At 36.4% G+C, this 16,417-nt stretch overlaps 1 protein-coding gene across 1 annotated transcript in view; it reads left to right on the forward strand.

The window, feature by feature from the left end:
• PRTG (protogenin) overlaps positions 1-16,417 on the forward strand; it is a 78,864-nt gene that overhangs the window by 51,249 nt on the left and 11,198 nt on the right. Inside the window, exons 12-15 of the mRNA XM_072148161.1 lie at positions 13,179-13,274; positions 13,908-14,094; positions 14,404-14,531; positions 15,333-15,503. Coding sequence (XP_072004262.1) covers positions 13,179-13,274; positions 13,908-14,094; positions 14,404-14,531; positions 15,333-15,503 — 582 coding nt within the window. The remainder of the gene's footprint in view (positions 1-13,178; positions 13,275-13,907; positions 14,095-14,403; positions 14,532-15,332; positions 15,504-16,417) is intronic.

Genomic DNA, 16,417 nt, shown 5'->3' on the forward strand with positions numbered 1-16,417 from the left:
CGGTACCTTTCAAATGATAATTCTAAATTCATGTAATTATATGAGCTTTAAAGATGTTGTCTCAGAACTGAAAACCCTATTGATACTCTTGGCAATCGGTTGAATATGCCAGGTGAATAATCATTCATGTAATACTTACATAGTGGCCACTATGTGCAGTTTTCCTGTGAAGTGTGAATCAGATTAATCAAACCTGGTGCCCGTTCTTCATTAATCTGGTTCCCCTGCACTGCTATGGAAGCGTGAACAATTGTTTTTGTTGCACTTTGTTCATGCCGCAGAATTGTGGCACACGCCAATAATAAATGTGGCGCACTGTCCTACTAAGCACTAACTCACCCCTTTGGGTGCACATTTTTTCTGTGTTGTCGGACACAGAGCACCCTTAACACAAAACTGGAGCAGACACTTTATAAATACATCTAAAAGCAGGTTTCACGTTCCTTTCAGTGCAGAGTCAGACAGAAAACTTTCATAAATGCTTTAATAGATGTAGCCCAGTGTGTCTACCCGAGCTATAATCAGTGCTTGGCTTTGATTCATTGTAGTGAGATGGAAATAACCCTCTACGACATTAATTTCCCTTTTGGACACAAGAAGGCTTTCTCCACTGAAAATAAAGGATGCATGGTCAGCTGAAGTGTTATATGTATTAAGGATTTGTAAGAGATAAGTGTTTGTTCAACCAACAGTAATCTTATATTTATAGGGGGCGTCAGGCTTTCAGAAACTTTCGCGTCAGGCTTTCAGAAACTTTCCTGTTCATCAGTAATCGATTTCCTAGTTATCGAAAGTTTACAAAAAGTTGTCACTTAGGAACTTGTGTTTATTATCACTCAGTGCTTATAAACTTATAGGTTTAATGATGCTTCAGTAAACAATACGAATGGCTTTAATTACTGTTAAAGGTGCACTTTCAGTATAAAATATGCATTCTGTGCATCATGTACAAGTAGAATGTATGGACCAATTCAGTATAATTAATGTATGTCTTCTTACACCCCTGTTAGTACCTCTTGTGTAACTAGAGCAGATGCCTGCAGAAGATACATTCCTAGACATTTATATTGTACATATCCACCCTGGCAGTTCTCATTTTTAGATGGTTATGTGATTGTGGGAGGGTGTGACACAGTCCTTAAGATGTATTGGGGCACTTGTATAGTCTGTAACTTAACATAATAGTCCTTCAGGACTAGTCAACAATTAAGCGACCATATTTTGAAGTGAGGTCTAGTTAGGAATAATATTTGGGGAAAACATTTGATGGTGGAATCCTGTTTTGGCAATTACTACATAGCTTCTACATAAAACTGCATTACATTTTCTATAAACACAAGAGGGGGAGATTTATCAGGAGTGACTTGGGGCAGATCTGTTCTAGTTGCCCATAGCAACCAATCAGAGCTCAGCTTTCATTTCCCACAGCTGTTATTAAAATGAAAGTTGAACTCTGATTAGTTTCCAAAATAAAATTTTTAACTTTAGTTTGAGCAATTCTTATCTCAGATGTGCAGAATATACAAAGAGTTTCAGATGTATCTGTGTAAACCTAGAGAATCTAGAATAATGCATACAACTAATCTATAAATCTGAGTGTATGTATGGGTGTGTGCATATGCATGTATGTCCTAAAGGAATCTAAAGGAACAGTCACGTCATAGACAGGAGCCATTGTCTGCTGGCTGCTGTGGCGGTTAGCAACCAATTAACACTCAGCTTCTATTTTGCCACAGGTCATTAATATGAGCTCTGAGCTTTGATTGATAAGATGAAGAGAGACAGACAGAGAGAGAGACAGTGAGACAGAAACGGAGAGAGACAGAAACGGGGAGAGAGAGACAGAGATAGACATATAGTGAGATAGAGAGATATAGAGACAGATGGCTATTGAGATAAAATAAGGAGATCCAAGGCAGCACGTCTTATAAAGCTGGGTGCAATATCTGTAGATCCGTGGCAAAAGGATTCAATTCATGTTTCATGTGAAAAACCTTTTTCAAGAATGCTTGAAAAAACGTTGCATCCCTGAAATAAAGATCACCTTGCTTTGAAACACTAACTGAAGTGCTGCTGCATTTCCTGAATGGCTATTGAGATAGATAGATAGATAGATAGATAGATAGATAGATAGATAGATAGATAGATAGATATTGAGATAGATAGATAGATAGATAGATATTGAGATAGATAGATAGATAGATAGATAGATAGATAGATAGATAGATAGATAGATATTGAGATAGATAGATAGATAGATATTGAGATAGATAGATAGATAGATATTGAGATAGATAGATAGATAGATAGATAGATAGATAGATAGATATTGAGATAGATATTGAGATAGATAGATAGATATTGAGATAGATAGATAGATAGATAGATATTGAGATAGATAGATAGATAGATATTGAGATAGATAGATAGATAGATAGATAGATAGATATTGAGATAGATAGATAGATAGATAGATATTGAGATAGATAGATAGATAGATAGATAGATAGATAGATAGATAGATAGATAGATAGATAGATAGATAGATATTGAGATAGATAGATAGATAGATATTGAGATAGATAGATAGATAGATAGATAGATAGATAGATATTGAGATAGATAGATAGATAGATATTGAGATAGATAGATAGATAGATATTGAGATAGATAGATAGATATTGAGATAGATAGATAGATATTGAGATAGATAGATAGATAGATAGATAGATAGATATTGAGATAGATAGATAGATATTGAGATAGATAGATAGATATTGAGATAGATAGATAGATAGATAGATATTGAGATAGATAGATATTGAGATAGATAGATATATAGATATTGAGATAGATAGATAGATATTTAGATAGATAGATAGATATTGAGATAGATAGATAGATATTGAGATAGATAGATAGATAGATATTGAGATAGATAGATATTGAGATAGATAGATAGATATTGAGATAGATAGATAGATAGATAGATAGATAGATAGATAGATAGATAGATAGATATTTAGATAGATAGATAGATATTTAGATAGATAGATAGATATTGAGATAGATAGATAGATAGATAGATAGATATTGAGATAGATAGAGAGATAGATAGATAGATATTGAGATAGATAGATATTGAGATATTGAGATAGATAGATATTGAGATAGATATATAATCCAAGGACTAGGTAGTTCTCCGATAGATATTGAGATATATAACAAGATCCAAATCCAAAGAATATCGGCAGAAGCCAACAGAGTCTGGCAAAAATTCCATGTAATATATCCATGTAATATATTGAGATAGATAGATATAAAATATTGTTGCTAAGAGCAGATATTGTTATAGCTAAGTGCAGTTATTTACTATCCTGGGAAACACCTGGAGCTACAGCTCATATATATATATATTTATAAAGAGAGAGAGATCATATTTGCACAGGAAAAGTAGTTATAGTTATATTTTTATTTATATACTATTTCTTCTTTGTGCTGTAAGCATAAATAATCTAGTTTATGGCTAACATTTAGTAGATGTGACCTTTTGTACAAAACTAGTATAAGTACTTTGTAATGCAGCCCCCTGTAGCTTAAAGTGTGGCATTTAGAGCAGGATAAAATAACTTATCTCACTCAGGGGGTTAGGAATGATAGTCAAGCTATGCACATTTAAAAAATATATACATCATATGATAACACGTAAAGTTCATTTCACAGTGGGAAAACACATAAAACTTGAAATGGACCATAAAAACAAAGCAAAATAATGAATAGCAACTTGAGACATCTCTCCTGAAGACTTTAACAAAAATCCCCTAAAGAAAAATAAATCAGTATTGTCCATTAATCATAGTGCATGCCAGACCTTAGGCCTTTATCAATTGTTCTCTTTAAATGGAAGTCACTATTTAGATGTGTGCGGCCTTTCTAAGGTCTTGAGAAGTCAAAGGGGACGACTTGAAAAAACAGTACAATTACCACATGAAAGCCCAGAGAGTGGACAGCAGAAAACATTTACTGTGCTTGGGGAGGAAAAGAAACGTAGTGAAGGCTTCCTGCATGATCTCATTGCGTCTATGACTTCATTGATGGTCAACAAGAGATTATGTCACACATGTTTATGTCTAGAAGGTTTGCCGGAAGAAAGTTGACATACTTCATCAGAGACCCCTGACACAATCTTAAGAAAAGAAAATGACTTTTGATTTTTTGTAAAGCGCTGCCGAATATGATGGGGCTATATAAAGATTTATTAATCTTAAGATTGATTCACTGGCATACAAGATGCACTACACTTACTGTGGCTGTTGTATTGAAATCTACCACTGGATTTAACCCCTACAAACACTGGTGATTAAAGGGAACCTGTCACCAGGTACCTCATTTTCACTAAAGACAGGTTGCAGGAGCCCATTACAGCTGCATTGCAAAGATGTCTTTCTTCCTTTTCTGAGCATTTGCATTACAATATAATTGTTTTAGCTTACATTGCACCCTTACAGAATCCTGTTCCAAAAAAAAACTGTGCCAGTTTTTTGTATGGATCCATTAAAAAAAAATCACTTGACTTGCCTGTGCTGCAGACTGCTCAGCTCTCTGCCCCCACCTTTGTGCTCCTGTAATGCTTTTTCAATGATCGCGTGCACAGCGCTCCTTGGGATGTTTAAAGTTTGTGAAAACTTTTTGTATACAAATCCAGCTTTAAACTTCTCCACAACATTATCACGGACCTGCCTTATGCTCTCTGCACTTTAAACAGAACCTCCAATACTATCACAGAAAAGGTGTATTTATACAGGGACTTGGTTACACACAGGTGGATTATATATAACATCATCCGTCATTTAGGACAACATTGGTTCATTCAGAGATGCTCACTGAACTTCTGCAGTGAAAGTAAAGGGGCCGAATAATATTACACTCCGCACTTTTTAGTTTATTATTTCTTACAAAAGTTTTAAATATCTATTAATTTTCATTCCACTTCACAGTTGTGTCCCAAATGTCGTTCTTTCTTCACCAAAAAAATTACAATTTTTTATCTTTATGTTTGAAGCCTAAAATGTGGCAAAAGGTAGAAAAGTTCAGGGGGACTGAATACTCTCCCTAGGCACTGTATATATGTAGATACATAAATGTAGGTATCACTGTGTGAATGATGTGTAGGTATTCCAGCATTACTAAATCAATGCACCGATGCGGAGAGCATCTCAATCAGCAAATAATCTATTGGGAGAGTTTTTTCAGGGTATTTTGGGTCACTAAACCACCAGACCAAAAAAACCTGTAGTTTCTTTAATGTCTTAAATCGCCCTGACAGGTTTTCTTTAATAATATACAGGCAGTCCCCGGGTTACATACAAGATAGGGACTGTAGGTTTGTTCTTAAGTTGAATTTGTATGTAAGTCGAAACTGTATATTTTATCATTGTAGTTCCCGACAATTTTTTTTTTTGCCCCAGTGACAATTGGAGTTTCAATTTTTTTTGCTGTAATAGGACCAAGAATTATCAATAAAGCTTCATTGCAGACAATTTTAAGCTGTTTATTGCAGTCTGGGACTATTTTAAAGCATCCAGAGAGCTTCACCAGAGGTCACAGTGGGCAGAGGGGTCTGTCTGTAACTATGGGTTGTCTGTAAGTCGGGTGTCCTTAAGTAGGGGACCGCCTGTATTTACAGTATATTTATTTAGGCACACGGGTAGTCATGCATCAACTTTATTGGGCATGGAAAAACCAAGATTATCCTAAAAATGACTAGTCCTTCATGATATTTTCCTGATTTACATTAACATATTCACAAATAACTGTTAATATGTTGATACGTTTGTAACTTACAGAAGTGCATAGTCTACAAGTGAACACATGGCATACTATGTACTAGTGGGAAATTCAGGATAAAGTGGATTTTTGTTGTTTTGCATATGATTTTGCATAAATGTCTAATGTTTTGGTCAAAAATACTGTCTCTATGCTTATTTATATGATATAAAATGTTTTTTTAGTACAAAATAAGACAGTAGTTGGTAAAACTTAGACATACTAAATACTAAATCATTTGCTTTCACACATACTTCTAAGAAGATCATTTCATTAGAAATGCAGTGGCAGCTGCTGATTGTACCTGTGTAAGCTGCTGTAATGGCAGCATCTGCCGCTCCATTGAGATCTTGGAAAGCAAAACATATTCTGAAAAAGAGTCTTAGAAGACCCGATTCTTTGAGATACATGGGAACCATTGAGAACAAACTGGAGATTAACATAATGATGATGAGAATTTACTTTGGCTGCTGTAGTATTATAATATTAACTAATTGCTGTGGCATTTGTCTTCCTGATGTCATGCCCTCAAAGAAAAAAAGGCATTATTCCGAAAACCTGCAGGAAATCTGAGAATTATCATAAATATTCACTAGTCCCCAGCAGCCAGGCACCTAGAATTGTGGGATCTGACTTGTAGTCATTTGAACTTTTTCTGGAAAATAGTTGTTTTTTTCTTTCACCAAGACTTTGGACCTCTCCATGAAGATTGATTGACTGTTTTGTGATCGGTGATTTTGAAGAAAGTGCAATACATCCAAGTGCAACATTCAACAAGAAAAAACTTTATAAGTTAAATAGCTGTCGCCTAAATAATAGTGAAGAAAGAGTAATGACTAGTATGGATTTATGCACGGATAATAATTTCCACTAATTTTCTGCTACATGTAGATTGGATTTTTTTTTCTATTCCACTTGATGGAATGCAATACAGTACATTATTTAGATAGATGTGGAAAGGTAAATTGTAATGGCGCTGAAACCTTATCATGACCTTTACCGTAATATGAGACAAATAGGCGATCTATATGAAAAATTAAGTAGCTTTTCATAGAAAGACGAGCTGCGTCATCATCCCTAGTAGTACCAGCAGCTGAATACATGTTAGCAACAATTATCCATTATTTATGTGTATGCTCAGTCCACACCATATTCTTTAGACACCTTTAACTAAATCCATTAAAAATATCTTGTTAAGAAACTGATGGTTTAGAAAATTACAGCTCTGGAGCAAAATCTTTCCTTTTTCTGTGAAGTCAGGTATTCTGAGAGCATAATTACACACATGTCACTATCGTGTTACATGGCAACTGCAGAGGGTTAGTGAAGCGCTTCCTATAAATCTAGTCACTGGCAGTTGTGTTTATTTCTTTAATCATCTCTGAGAGAGGCAACTTTACTTCACTTTGTTTTTCAGCATCAAACACAATGTCACTTTTAAGTCTCTTTCTAGTATCTGAAGAAACTGTAGAACAGGACACAATAGAAGAATAATACTTGTAATTACATTGTATTAGACAGTATTATTGTTGCCCTACTAGGGTAATACATATCAACTTGCTGTATTGCTGATGAGAACATCCGAGGCCGCCTGCAAGCCAATTGCTTAGGGTAATACAAGCTACATTCATCAGTCGTGCGTCTAAAGTTAACATCTTTTACCGTACTAGACACTGTTCTTGTACATAAATTAGTTATCTTGCTATTGGTGAATTTACAGGCTGCAGATCTGTTGTCGGAATATCTACAACTGTCTGATTGATCTAAAAGAAACTTATAGCAAAGAGGAAACATCAGCTTAATGGGATATGAGTGTTCCTCCACTAAGCCATATTGATAGTCCACTATTAAAAGGAATGGAACAGATATTCAGACATAAGGGTTTAACCTTAAGGCAATCATTTTCCTTGTGCCTGCAAAAATACTTAGTCAGAGGATTGCAGCAAGTTTTTTTATGAGGAGACAATCCCTTTAACTTATTAACCCAACTGTTTACCTCTAATTTCCTTATATTTTAGGCTCTCTAACTCCCAGCAATGATAAAGTCCAATTGCCCATTTATAATATTATATAATATTAATTGTACAATATACATACCGTATATACTCGAGTATAAGCCGACCCGAGTATAAGCCGAGGCCCCTAATTTTACCACAAAAAAAAATATGGGAAAATCTATTGACTCGAGTATAAGCCGGGGGTGGGAAATGCATTGGTCACAGCCTCCCCAGTATATAGCCTGATAGGCCCTGCCCCAGTGTATATAGCCTGATAGGCCCTGCCCCAGTGTATATAGCCTGATAGGCCCTGCCCCAGTGTATATAACCCCCCCCTCATTCCCCCCGTTGTGCAGCACAACAATACCATTGTAGCGGATGGATCGCACAGAAGATCTACGGGGGCCGCCGGAAAGGTGAGTTTTGATTTATTTTTTTGACTCGAGTATAAGCCGAGTTTGGGTTTTTCAGCACATTCTCCCACAGCTTGTGCTAATATAGCTTTAGGTATACGCTTTTAGGATAGCAAATTTAGCATTTAATAGCATCCTATATAACTGTGCCTACAAATAGTAGGCGTTTGGCTAGGGTCAGGAAGTAAGAGCTCTTCCTTCTCTCGAAAGTCATACTTGAAGGCTGCCTTACAAGGTTGCTAAAGAGGTAATGCTTTCTTTATCCCATCTTGGAAGACATATTTTTATATTTGTACAAATAATATACATTTTTATACCATGTCTGGATTTTTAGAATATTATGATGGTGTAATGATGGTGTATTGGGGCTTGGATTATGTCTCTAATCAATAAAATAACACATCCTGTATTTGTAACTTGCAATGCTCTGAGGTGCAATATATTTGATCAACCTGTAGTCACAATAACTGAGGATAAGTACATTAATTTGTTCTCCATGAGATTCCCCACTGGGAAGGTTAAATTTGTGCTACAGAGGTGTGATAATTGCCCCTTGCCAAACACAGGACATGGTCATATTATTATTGTACTTCAGTTGTTCACGTTTATCTCTTCTTCCATGTCAGTTGATTTAAATTAGAAAGTCGTTTCCTTTAAGACTAAAAATGGGATGAAAAGGACCTTAGGGGCAATTTGAGGTTATGGTGGGTGGGCACAAACAATATGGCAATTTCTTCTTGATCATGAGTACAATATATTAGCATTTATTTATCTTTGAATAACAAAAACGGTTAATTATTACCTTAATACACAAAAATATCAATAAAAATACACTACATATTGTCATTATCTAATATTTCTTCTTTTTCAACTTCTGGAGTTTTTTCTGTTTTGTTTTCAATCATTTACATTTTGGTGCCAGGAGTGTCTCAGTTTTCCCACCCATCCCCCTTCATCAGTTTCTCTGTGCGTCAATTGCTCCAAGCACACTTTGGTCAACCCCAGGTTTTATGGCAAAGGTCTTGACCCAGATGTCACACTGGCCTTTAGTGCTGCCCCTTTGCCTGAATGATGATGTAGACTTTATTGTATTGAGAGGTTGGTCTTGAGGGCAGTGCACTCACCCTAGAAATTGGGACCAATGAGCTTTCCAGTCGGACTCTTGCAGAACAATAGGTTGGTAAGACATACAAAAACTGCACAATACAAAAGCCCTTGTAAAAAGTGTACATGTGACCACACCATACGTCTAGCTTTAGCACCTCAGTTCATCTATTCAGGTTCTATTAAAGATTAACAATTTATTAGAAATTATGGATCAGCACACTTGTATAAACTGATATGTTCTGGGTTAGTAGCCAGTGACCCATTTAATGGAATGTGGTCTTGTAAATCTTTGTAAAAAAGGCTTTTGGAGAAAGATGTTCCCAAATTGCCTACTGACATTTTTATAATGTTATTTTATAGTCAATATTTTCTTATGGACAGTTTTGGACTCGATTTGTTACAGTGGGGCCATATGAAACCTTCCATTACACTGTGAGGGATATTTAAAGGGAATGTTTGAAGTTAGTTTGTAGATACCAAAATACGTTTGATACATTTGGCACTTATGTCCTAAAATGTAACCCTACTTTCTACATTACATTTTTTTCTTTAGTGATTTCAAACAACCTACTTCCATTTGTGTAAAGTCATAACCTGGCCACAAGTAGGCATGATATAATGTTGTTTGAGTTTTTGGGGATGATTTATACCAGATTGTACTGTTGTGTGTGTCTTAATAAAGTTGCAATTCCTGGTACAGGCGGTCCCCTACTTAAGGACACCCAACTTACAGACAACCCATAGTTACAGACAGACCCCTCTAACCTCTGGTGAAGCTTTCTGAATGCTTTACTATAGTCCCAGATGACAGTAATCAGCTGTAAGGCGTCTGTAATGAAGCTTTATTGATAATCCTTGGTCCCATTACAGCAAAAAATGTTTAAACTCCAATTGTCACTGGGGCCAACATTTTTTTTGTCTGGATCTACAATTATGAAATATACAGTTTCGACTTACATACAAATTAAACTTAAGAACAAACCTCTGGACCCTATCTTGTACTTAACCCGGGGACTGCCTGTACATGCCGAGGAATTTGGACCCCCCACACTCCACGCCTGGTGTATGGGGAGTTGCGTGGAGTGGGCTGTGCTGGGCTGCATTTGCCATAGTATGCACCAGTTCCTGGTTGGAGCTTCTTGGTATATTACTAACCCTTTTAGTTACAATCTGCGGGGAAAATGAAAGGTTAGCATACAATGTGCCAGCACTTGATAAATACAATTCAGTGTTCAAATGAAATATTTAGTCAAGACTTGCTTCATATTACAATGGGAAGAATTCCCATTGAAATATAATAAATTAGCATAACCAGTAATTGTTCTTCTTTGCATAACAGTCTATCAGATAAGTGTCATTATAGAAGATTCTTCTATATGCTCAACAAGACAATTCTTCTTGGAAAAATAAGCTAGTTTTAGCTAAAGGACCTTATGATTTTTCTTAGAAGCAGTGATAGATATAAACAGAAAAAAATTTGAATGATATGAATTATGGATTGGATGTATAATTATTTATGACTCTATCCCAAGGCATTGTAGATTTTATAGGACTGCAGTGAAGTGTTTACATTTCCTCCCCGCTTGAAAGCACATCGCTTTATGAATGGAAAATTAGTGCCGTACAATAACCTATATACATATAAATTGATGGAGAACATCCTTGATTCCTTCTAGTTATGGAAGCAACGGTAATCCATAGAATTAGAAATTGCCTTCCTGTGTGCTGAAACCCTTTAAGGGTCCTGTACATAAGAATTACATGATGTACATTAACTTTACAGCATAGCTAATGGCTTTATTTCAAGCAATATTTTTGTCAACATGGTAAGCATTTCATATTCATATGGACTCTCTTGGGGAAGGAACTGTCTAATTCAGTGAGGTTAAGTGCTTTAATAGTGTTATTCATTATTGACAGTTGAATGTCTTGCTTCTTACCATAAACACAGGTTAAATGTCCCTTTAAGTGTGTGTATGCAGTGACATCTGGTGGTAGGCACGTCCTAATGGCTCAGCTGTGAGAGTCACCCTTCTTGTCTTTACTTTCTGTGAACTTCATCTTTTGGCACGCAGTTTCTTGAAAGGGAGAGCCAAGTATAGTTACTAAGAAATGTTTAGAGTGTATACTTGATATGCTTGTTTGTAGATATAGTTATGTGGTAATGAAATGTCTGTACATAACCTGTATTAGTATTAATCATATTTATGTGTAACGTTGTAGCTATGTGTTGTGGGTATCCTTTAGCCAATTAAACCTCCACAGGATGATGAGGCATATTGAAGAGCATTGGTGTTAATATTAATCATATCTGTCATTTTCCATCGTGTGCTGATTGACTGTTGCTCGCCCCGGGGGAGATCCTTAAAAGAAAAGTGTGGCATTTGGTATTCTGTTCAATTACCTTGAGCTGTCATCCTCAATTTGAAGTGAGCTTCTTGTTGAGAGGATAGCCCAGAAAACCAAGCAGTGAACCGTTTACAGATTTCTATCAATGCTGTATACACAGGGGGCTTCAGATAAGTAGGACCCTGGTTGTCTCAACATTTCAGAGATACCATGACTAAACCTGTGGTAATGATGAGCCACTCAACTGGAACTCATAAATAAGGATTGATTCTACAGAGAGTCCTGTGCTACACTGCTGTGCAACATGGCATGGCCCTTGAAAGATCTCAACTGGGTTCCCATTCCATGTTTGCAGGATTATCAGAAAATTAATCTGTGTCTTCCCATTTGAGATGTTAAAGATCTGATAAGTAATGGAGCTATTGCTGGTTTTTAACAACTTATTAAAGCTGTCAATGGATGTAATAATTGTGATCAATTGTCTCAAATTGCACTGATCATCCTAAAGCAATGAATAGTTCAATTAAGCAGAAGAATTGGATGCAACAATCTGCTTGTATTTTGAACATACCAGGATGTTCATTGCATGTTATTGACAAAATGGTCAAGTTTGCATATCCCACTCATACAATACATAGTATAGTAGCAAAAGTTGAAAAAAATATCAGGTCCAGACGATATTCCCATGTCCCATGTTGACTCAAAAACACTCAAAATGTTGATGCCAACTGGTCCAAATTAGAAAGTTCCTCCCTGACACTAAATATGGCAGTTAGAATAAGTCTCTTGGTCAAAGTCACATTAACAAAATGTTTTGTTCAGATTATATTTTTGCTCTCAAGAACGGCACTGAAGACTTTTGAACATTTGCATAGTATCAACCATCACTGCAAATGAAATCTTGAAGTATCTGCTGCAGAGATCTTTAGGGGAGGTTGGAATGAAATGAGGGAGGTTAGAATGATAAAGGGATGTAACAATAATAGAGGGGCATGTCATGCACTTAGATCATATACAAAGTGTTTATGAACGGACATAAAAAGGTTAAGAAAACATTTTTCCTCATACTGTGGTCTTCGTGTAGATTAAGAATACTCCATCTTGCTGTTGGCGACAGTGTGATTAATCCTTCTCAATTTCTACACACAGAGTTCTTTAACTGTGACCGAATGTTAAGAAATGTCTGTTTTTCTGATATACCATCAGTGACTGGTCTGAGTGTAAATGTAGTGTTGAGAATATCACTTTGTAATGTTTTTATGAAAACCTAAGAATCTGCTTTGCGTAGTCCCGTACACACATATATCACGTAGACACCATCCATATGGGCCCATGATTTAGCTCCCTGTACCTTATGTTTTTCCAGTAAATCTATTTTCTTTGAGAAGTAATGTATATATTTATCACAGTGGTTTACAGTACATGATAATTATTTCTGAATTTCATAATCTCAGTTCTTTATGTTTGCGGTGTGTTTAATCCTTAGATCCCAGAAGAAAGTACCATGTGAGGTTGCTGGCTTATAACAACATGGATGAAGGGTATCAAGCAGACCAAACCGTCAGCACACCAGTTTGTGTTTGTAAGTAACTTTAGATATTCCTATAAGGAGCCTACATTAAACTATGATGTTAGGCATTGACTTTTGTTCTCAGTCAGTTGTGAACTATATGTGAACTTTTTTCCATTGCTTGTTTTTTTAACAAATGGTCCAGGAGAGACGGTGGGGATCCACAAATTTCGGTGACCCCAAGTAATTGCATGGGTTGCGATAAGGGTAAATCCACCCTTGTCAGCAGCTATTGTGTAGTACAGGGGACCTGGAAACAAAATACTTGCACTGACTTATATACACCACAAATATATCCGTATGACATAACTGGTACGTTTTTTTGTGTCCATATTAGACATATCTCCTTAAATAAAAATTCTACTTAAGATTTGTAAAGCGCTACGGAATTTGATGGCGATATATAAATAAAGATTTATTATTATTACAAACAAACCTAAAGAACCTATATTGTATGTAACTCAGGGACGGCCTTTATATGCAGTATAATTTTACATGTTGTTGTAAGTTTTTCCTGTTAGCCGCTTCTTATTCTTTACTTTCTTGTATTGGAAAGGAGAGGGGTCTTATAGGATTTCAGAATGTCCAGTTTTATAGTTTTGGTAAACCTAATATAAAATGGTTATCATAATTGTTATCCAACAGCTGTACCTGATCACATGGTCCCCCCTCCTCCTCCCCCTCATCATCTCTATGCCAAAGCAAACAGCTCTTCTTCCATCTACCTATACTGGGGACGACCTGCATTTTCATCTGGACAAGCTATTAACTATACCGTGCGCTGTAATCCTGTGGGCCTGCAGAATGCTTCTTTAGTGCTTTACCTCCAGACGTAAGTTAATTACAGCACTGCGGACATTGTCCATTTTACCTTCTTATAGTAGATACATTGTGCATTTCTTCTGTTATCTTTATAACTATATAGAGGAAAGGGTGTGTAGCCTTAATATTTAGTAATAAAATATTTATTTCTACAGCATATAACTGTATCTTAGATTTATGATCTGATACCTGCCTGGTATTGTCTGCTGAAGTCTGAAGCCACAATATTGTTACATACATTGTAGATGCAGGCGAGTAATGTTATTTCCCACATCACCTGCAGTTATAACAATACATATTGTGTTCTTTGCATCCACAGGTCTGAGCCTCATATTTTAGTGCAAGATCTGGAAGCAAATACCAAGTATGAGTTTGCTGTGAGGCTGCATGTAGACCAGTTGTCGAGTCCCTGGAGCCCTGTGGTATACCATTCCACCCTTCCAGAAGGTATGAATTATGAAAGCCATTTACTTTTAGAGTGTATTGAATAGTCCCACAGGCCTCTTAGAGCAGTGACTACTTTGGCTGTTGGTTATTAGGACATGGATCAGTTATTTTAAGTATCAGTGCTGATATGTTGATCCGGGGGTGGATGTGTGGATCAGCGGGTTTACATGCAGAAGGGTTTCATACTCTTTCAGTGGAATTACACAAGTCATTTCATATTTTGACTCTGATTAATAATACAAGTGATGTCTATGGTATTGACCAAGGCTGATACTGAAGTACATGCCATGAAAAAGTCTTATTTCCTGGCCCATGGCAAGTAAGAGTGGCATGGAGTGGGCAAAATGATCTAGCCGTACAGTCATGCGCTGGATATATTAGTCGGAGCCCCTTAGTATATCTGGCGACACCAGTGGGGCACAATGTGCCAGCACTTCAGAAATACCCCCAAAAATTATACTGACCATAGATACTCACCCTGTCAGGGAAACCATAGGGAATAGGTAGTGAATTAAATTATATATTTATAAAAAGGAATTGCTATATATATATATATGTGTGTGTGTGTGTGTGTGTATATATATATATATATATATATATATCCTAATACATAAAGGTCAGAAGTGCTTTATTTTGATCAAATAATGTTATGTGTTCCTGTTGGTATTTGGAAAATCGCCATCTGTGTAACAGAAGTAACACAAGTCTGCAAATAAAGGTTGCACAAGACTGTGAGCATTTACCAGCTATTTGTTATTGGACCATACCTATGTAATGCTTTGTATTTTTATTTTCATGCAGCTCCGACCAGTCCGCCTGTGGGTGTCAAGGTGACACTGATTGAAGAAAACACCGCTTTGGTCTCCTGGAAACCCCCAGAAGACCTGGAGTCAGCTGTCATCCGTTATACAATATTATATGCTTCTAGAAAAGACTGGGCAACCGGCCAGTGGCAGATTATGCACAGAGATGGTAATTCACTTGCTATTAACTTTATCTTTACGTGTGGATAATACATTGTAGATTTGTTTGAGTCCTTTTATGTATCGTATGTAGCGGTCGCAGGACAGCCACCATCCAGGGTTAGTGACGAGATCTACTATGGCTCATTTTCTGCTTTTATGCACAGTGAATAGACGCCTATATAACACCTCATTAGTAAGAGGTTTTATTACGCCAATTATTAAATATTTATTACTTTGCTACTTTTCTTGGCTTTGGTCTTAACCACCTTTACTTGAAATCATTAGGATGTGAGGTCATTAAAAGCCATTAATGCTGGAGCGGTGAATTCATTAATGAATTAATGGACTCCTGCGGACTGAAACACTCTGGAGGTTTGAACACATGTGACTTTTTAATTTAGAAGTTATGCAGGGGTAGCCTTAAATCTGACTTCACTGGGAGTCAATCAGACTTGCAGTCTCTTTACTAGTATTTGATCAGTGTTTTATAGTGTGAAAGTCTGTGAAGTATCCAGAACCTTGACAGGTTTATAACTCTATAGCAAAGGTTATGTCACAAAGGACAAGACACAGCTGCTACAAAAAGAGCCATGCTCAGCTAACACCTCATAACAGGGAGAATTGGCCGGACAGTTCCCATCCCATCAAGTGATACCTTATTTCTTTGATGCAAACAAGTTGCGGAAAAGTATGATGGCTGAATTCATAACTCAAAACCCATCAAGCAACATCTTTAAATCGTTCAGTTCTTATCTTTGCTGGATCCACTACATGATACTAAAGATCCCCATTGATATAATGGGCCTATTCAGGTCCAAAAAGAATTCTAAAGATATTTTTAAGACTTTTGCATGTCATTTAGCCATGATAAGAAGCAGTCGGCATAAAAAAAAAGACTTGGAAAAATGAAAAACTCAACAT

The sequence above is a fragment of the Engystomops pustulosus genome, chromosome 4 (assembly GCF_040894005.1).
Source record: "Engystomops pustulosus chromosome 4, aEngPut4.maternal, whole genome shotgun sequence".
NCBI classification, from domain to species: Eukaryota; Metazoa; Chordata; class Amphibia; order Anura; family Leptodactylidae; genus Engystomops; species Engystomops pustulosus.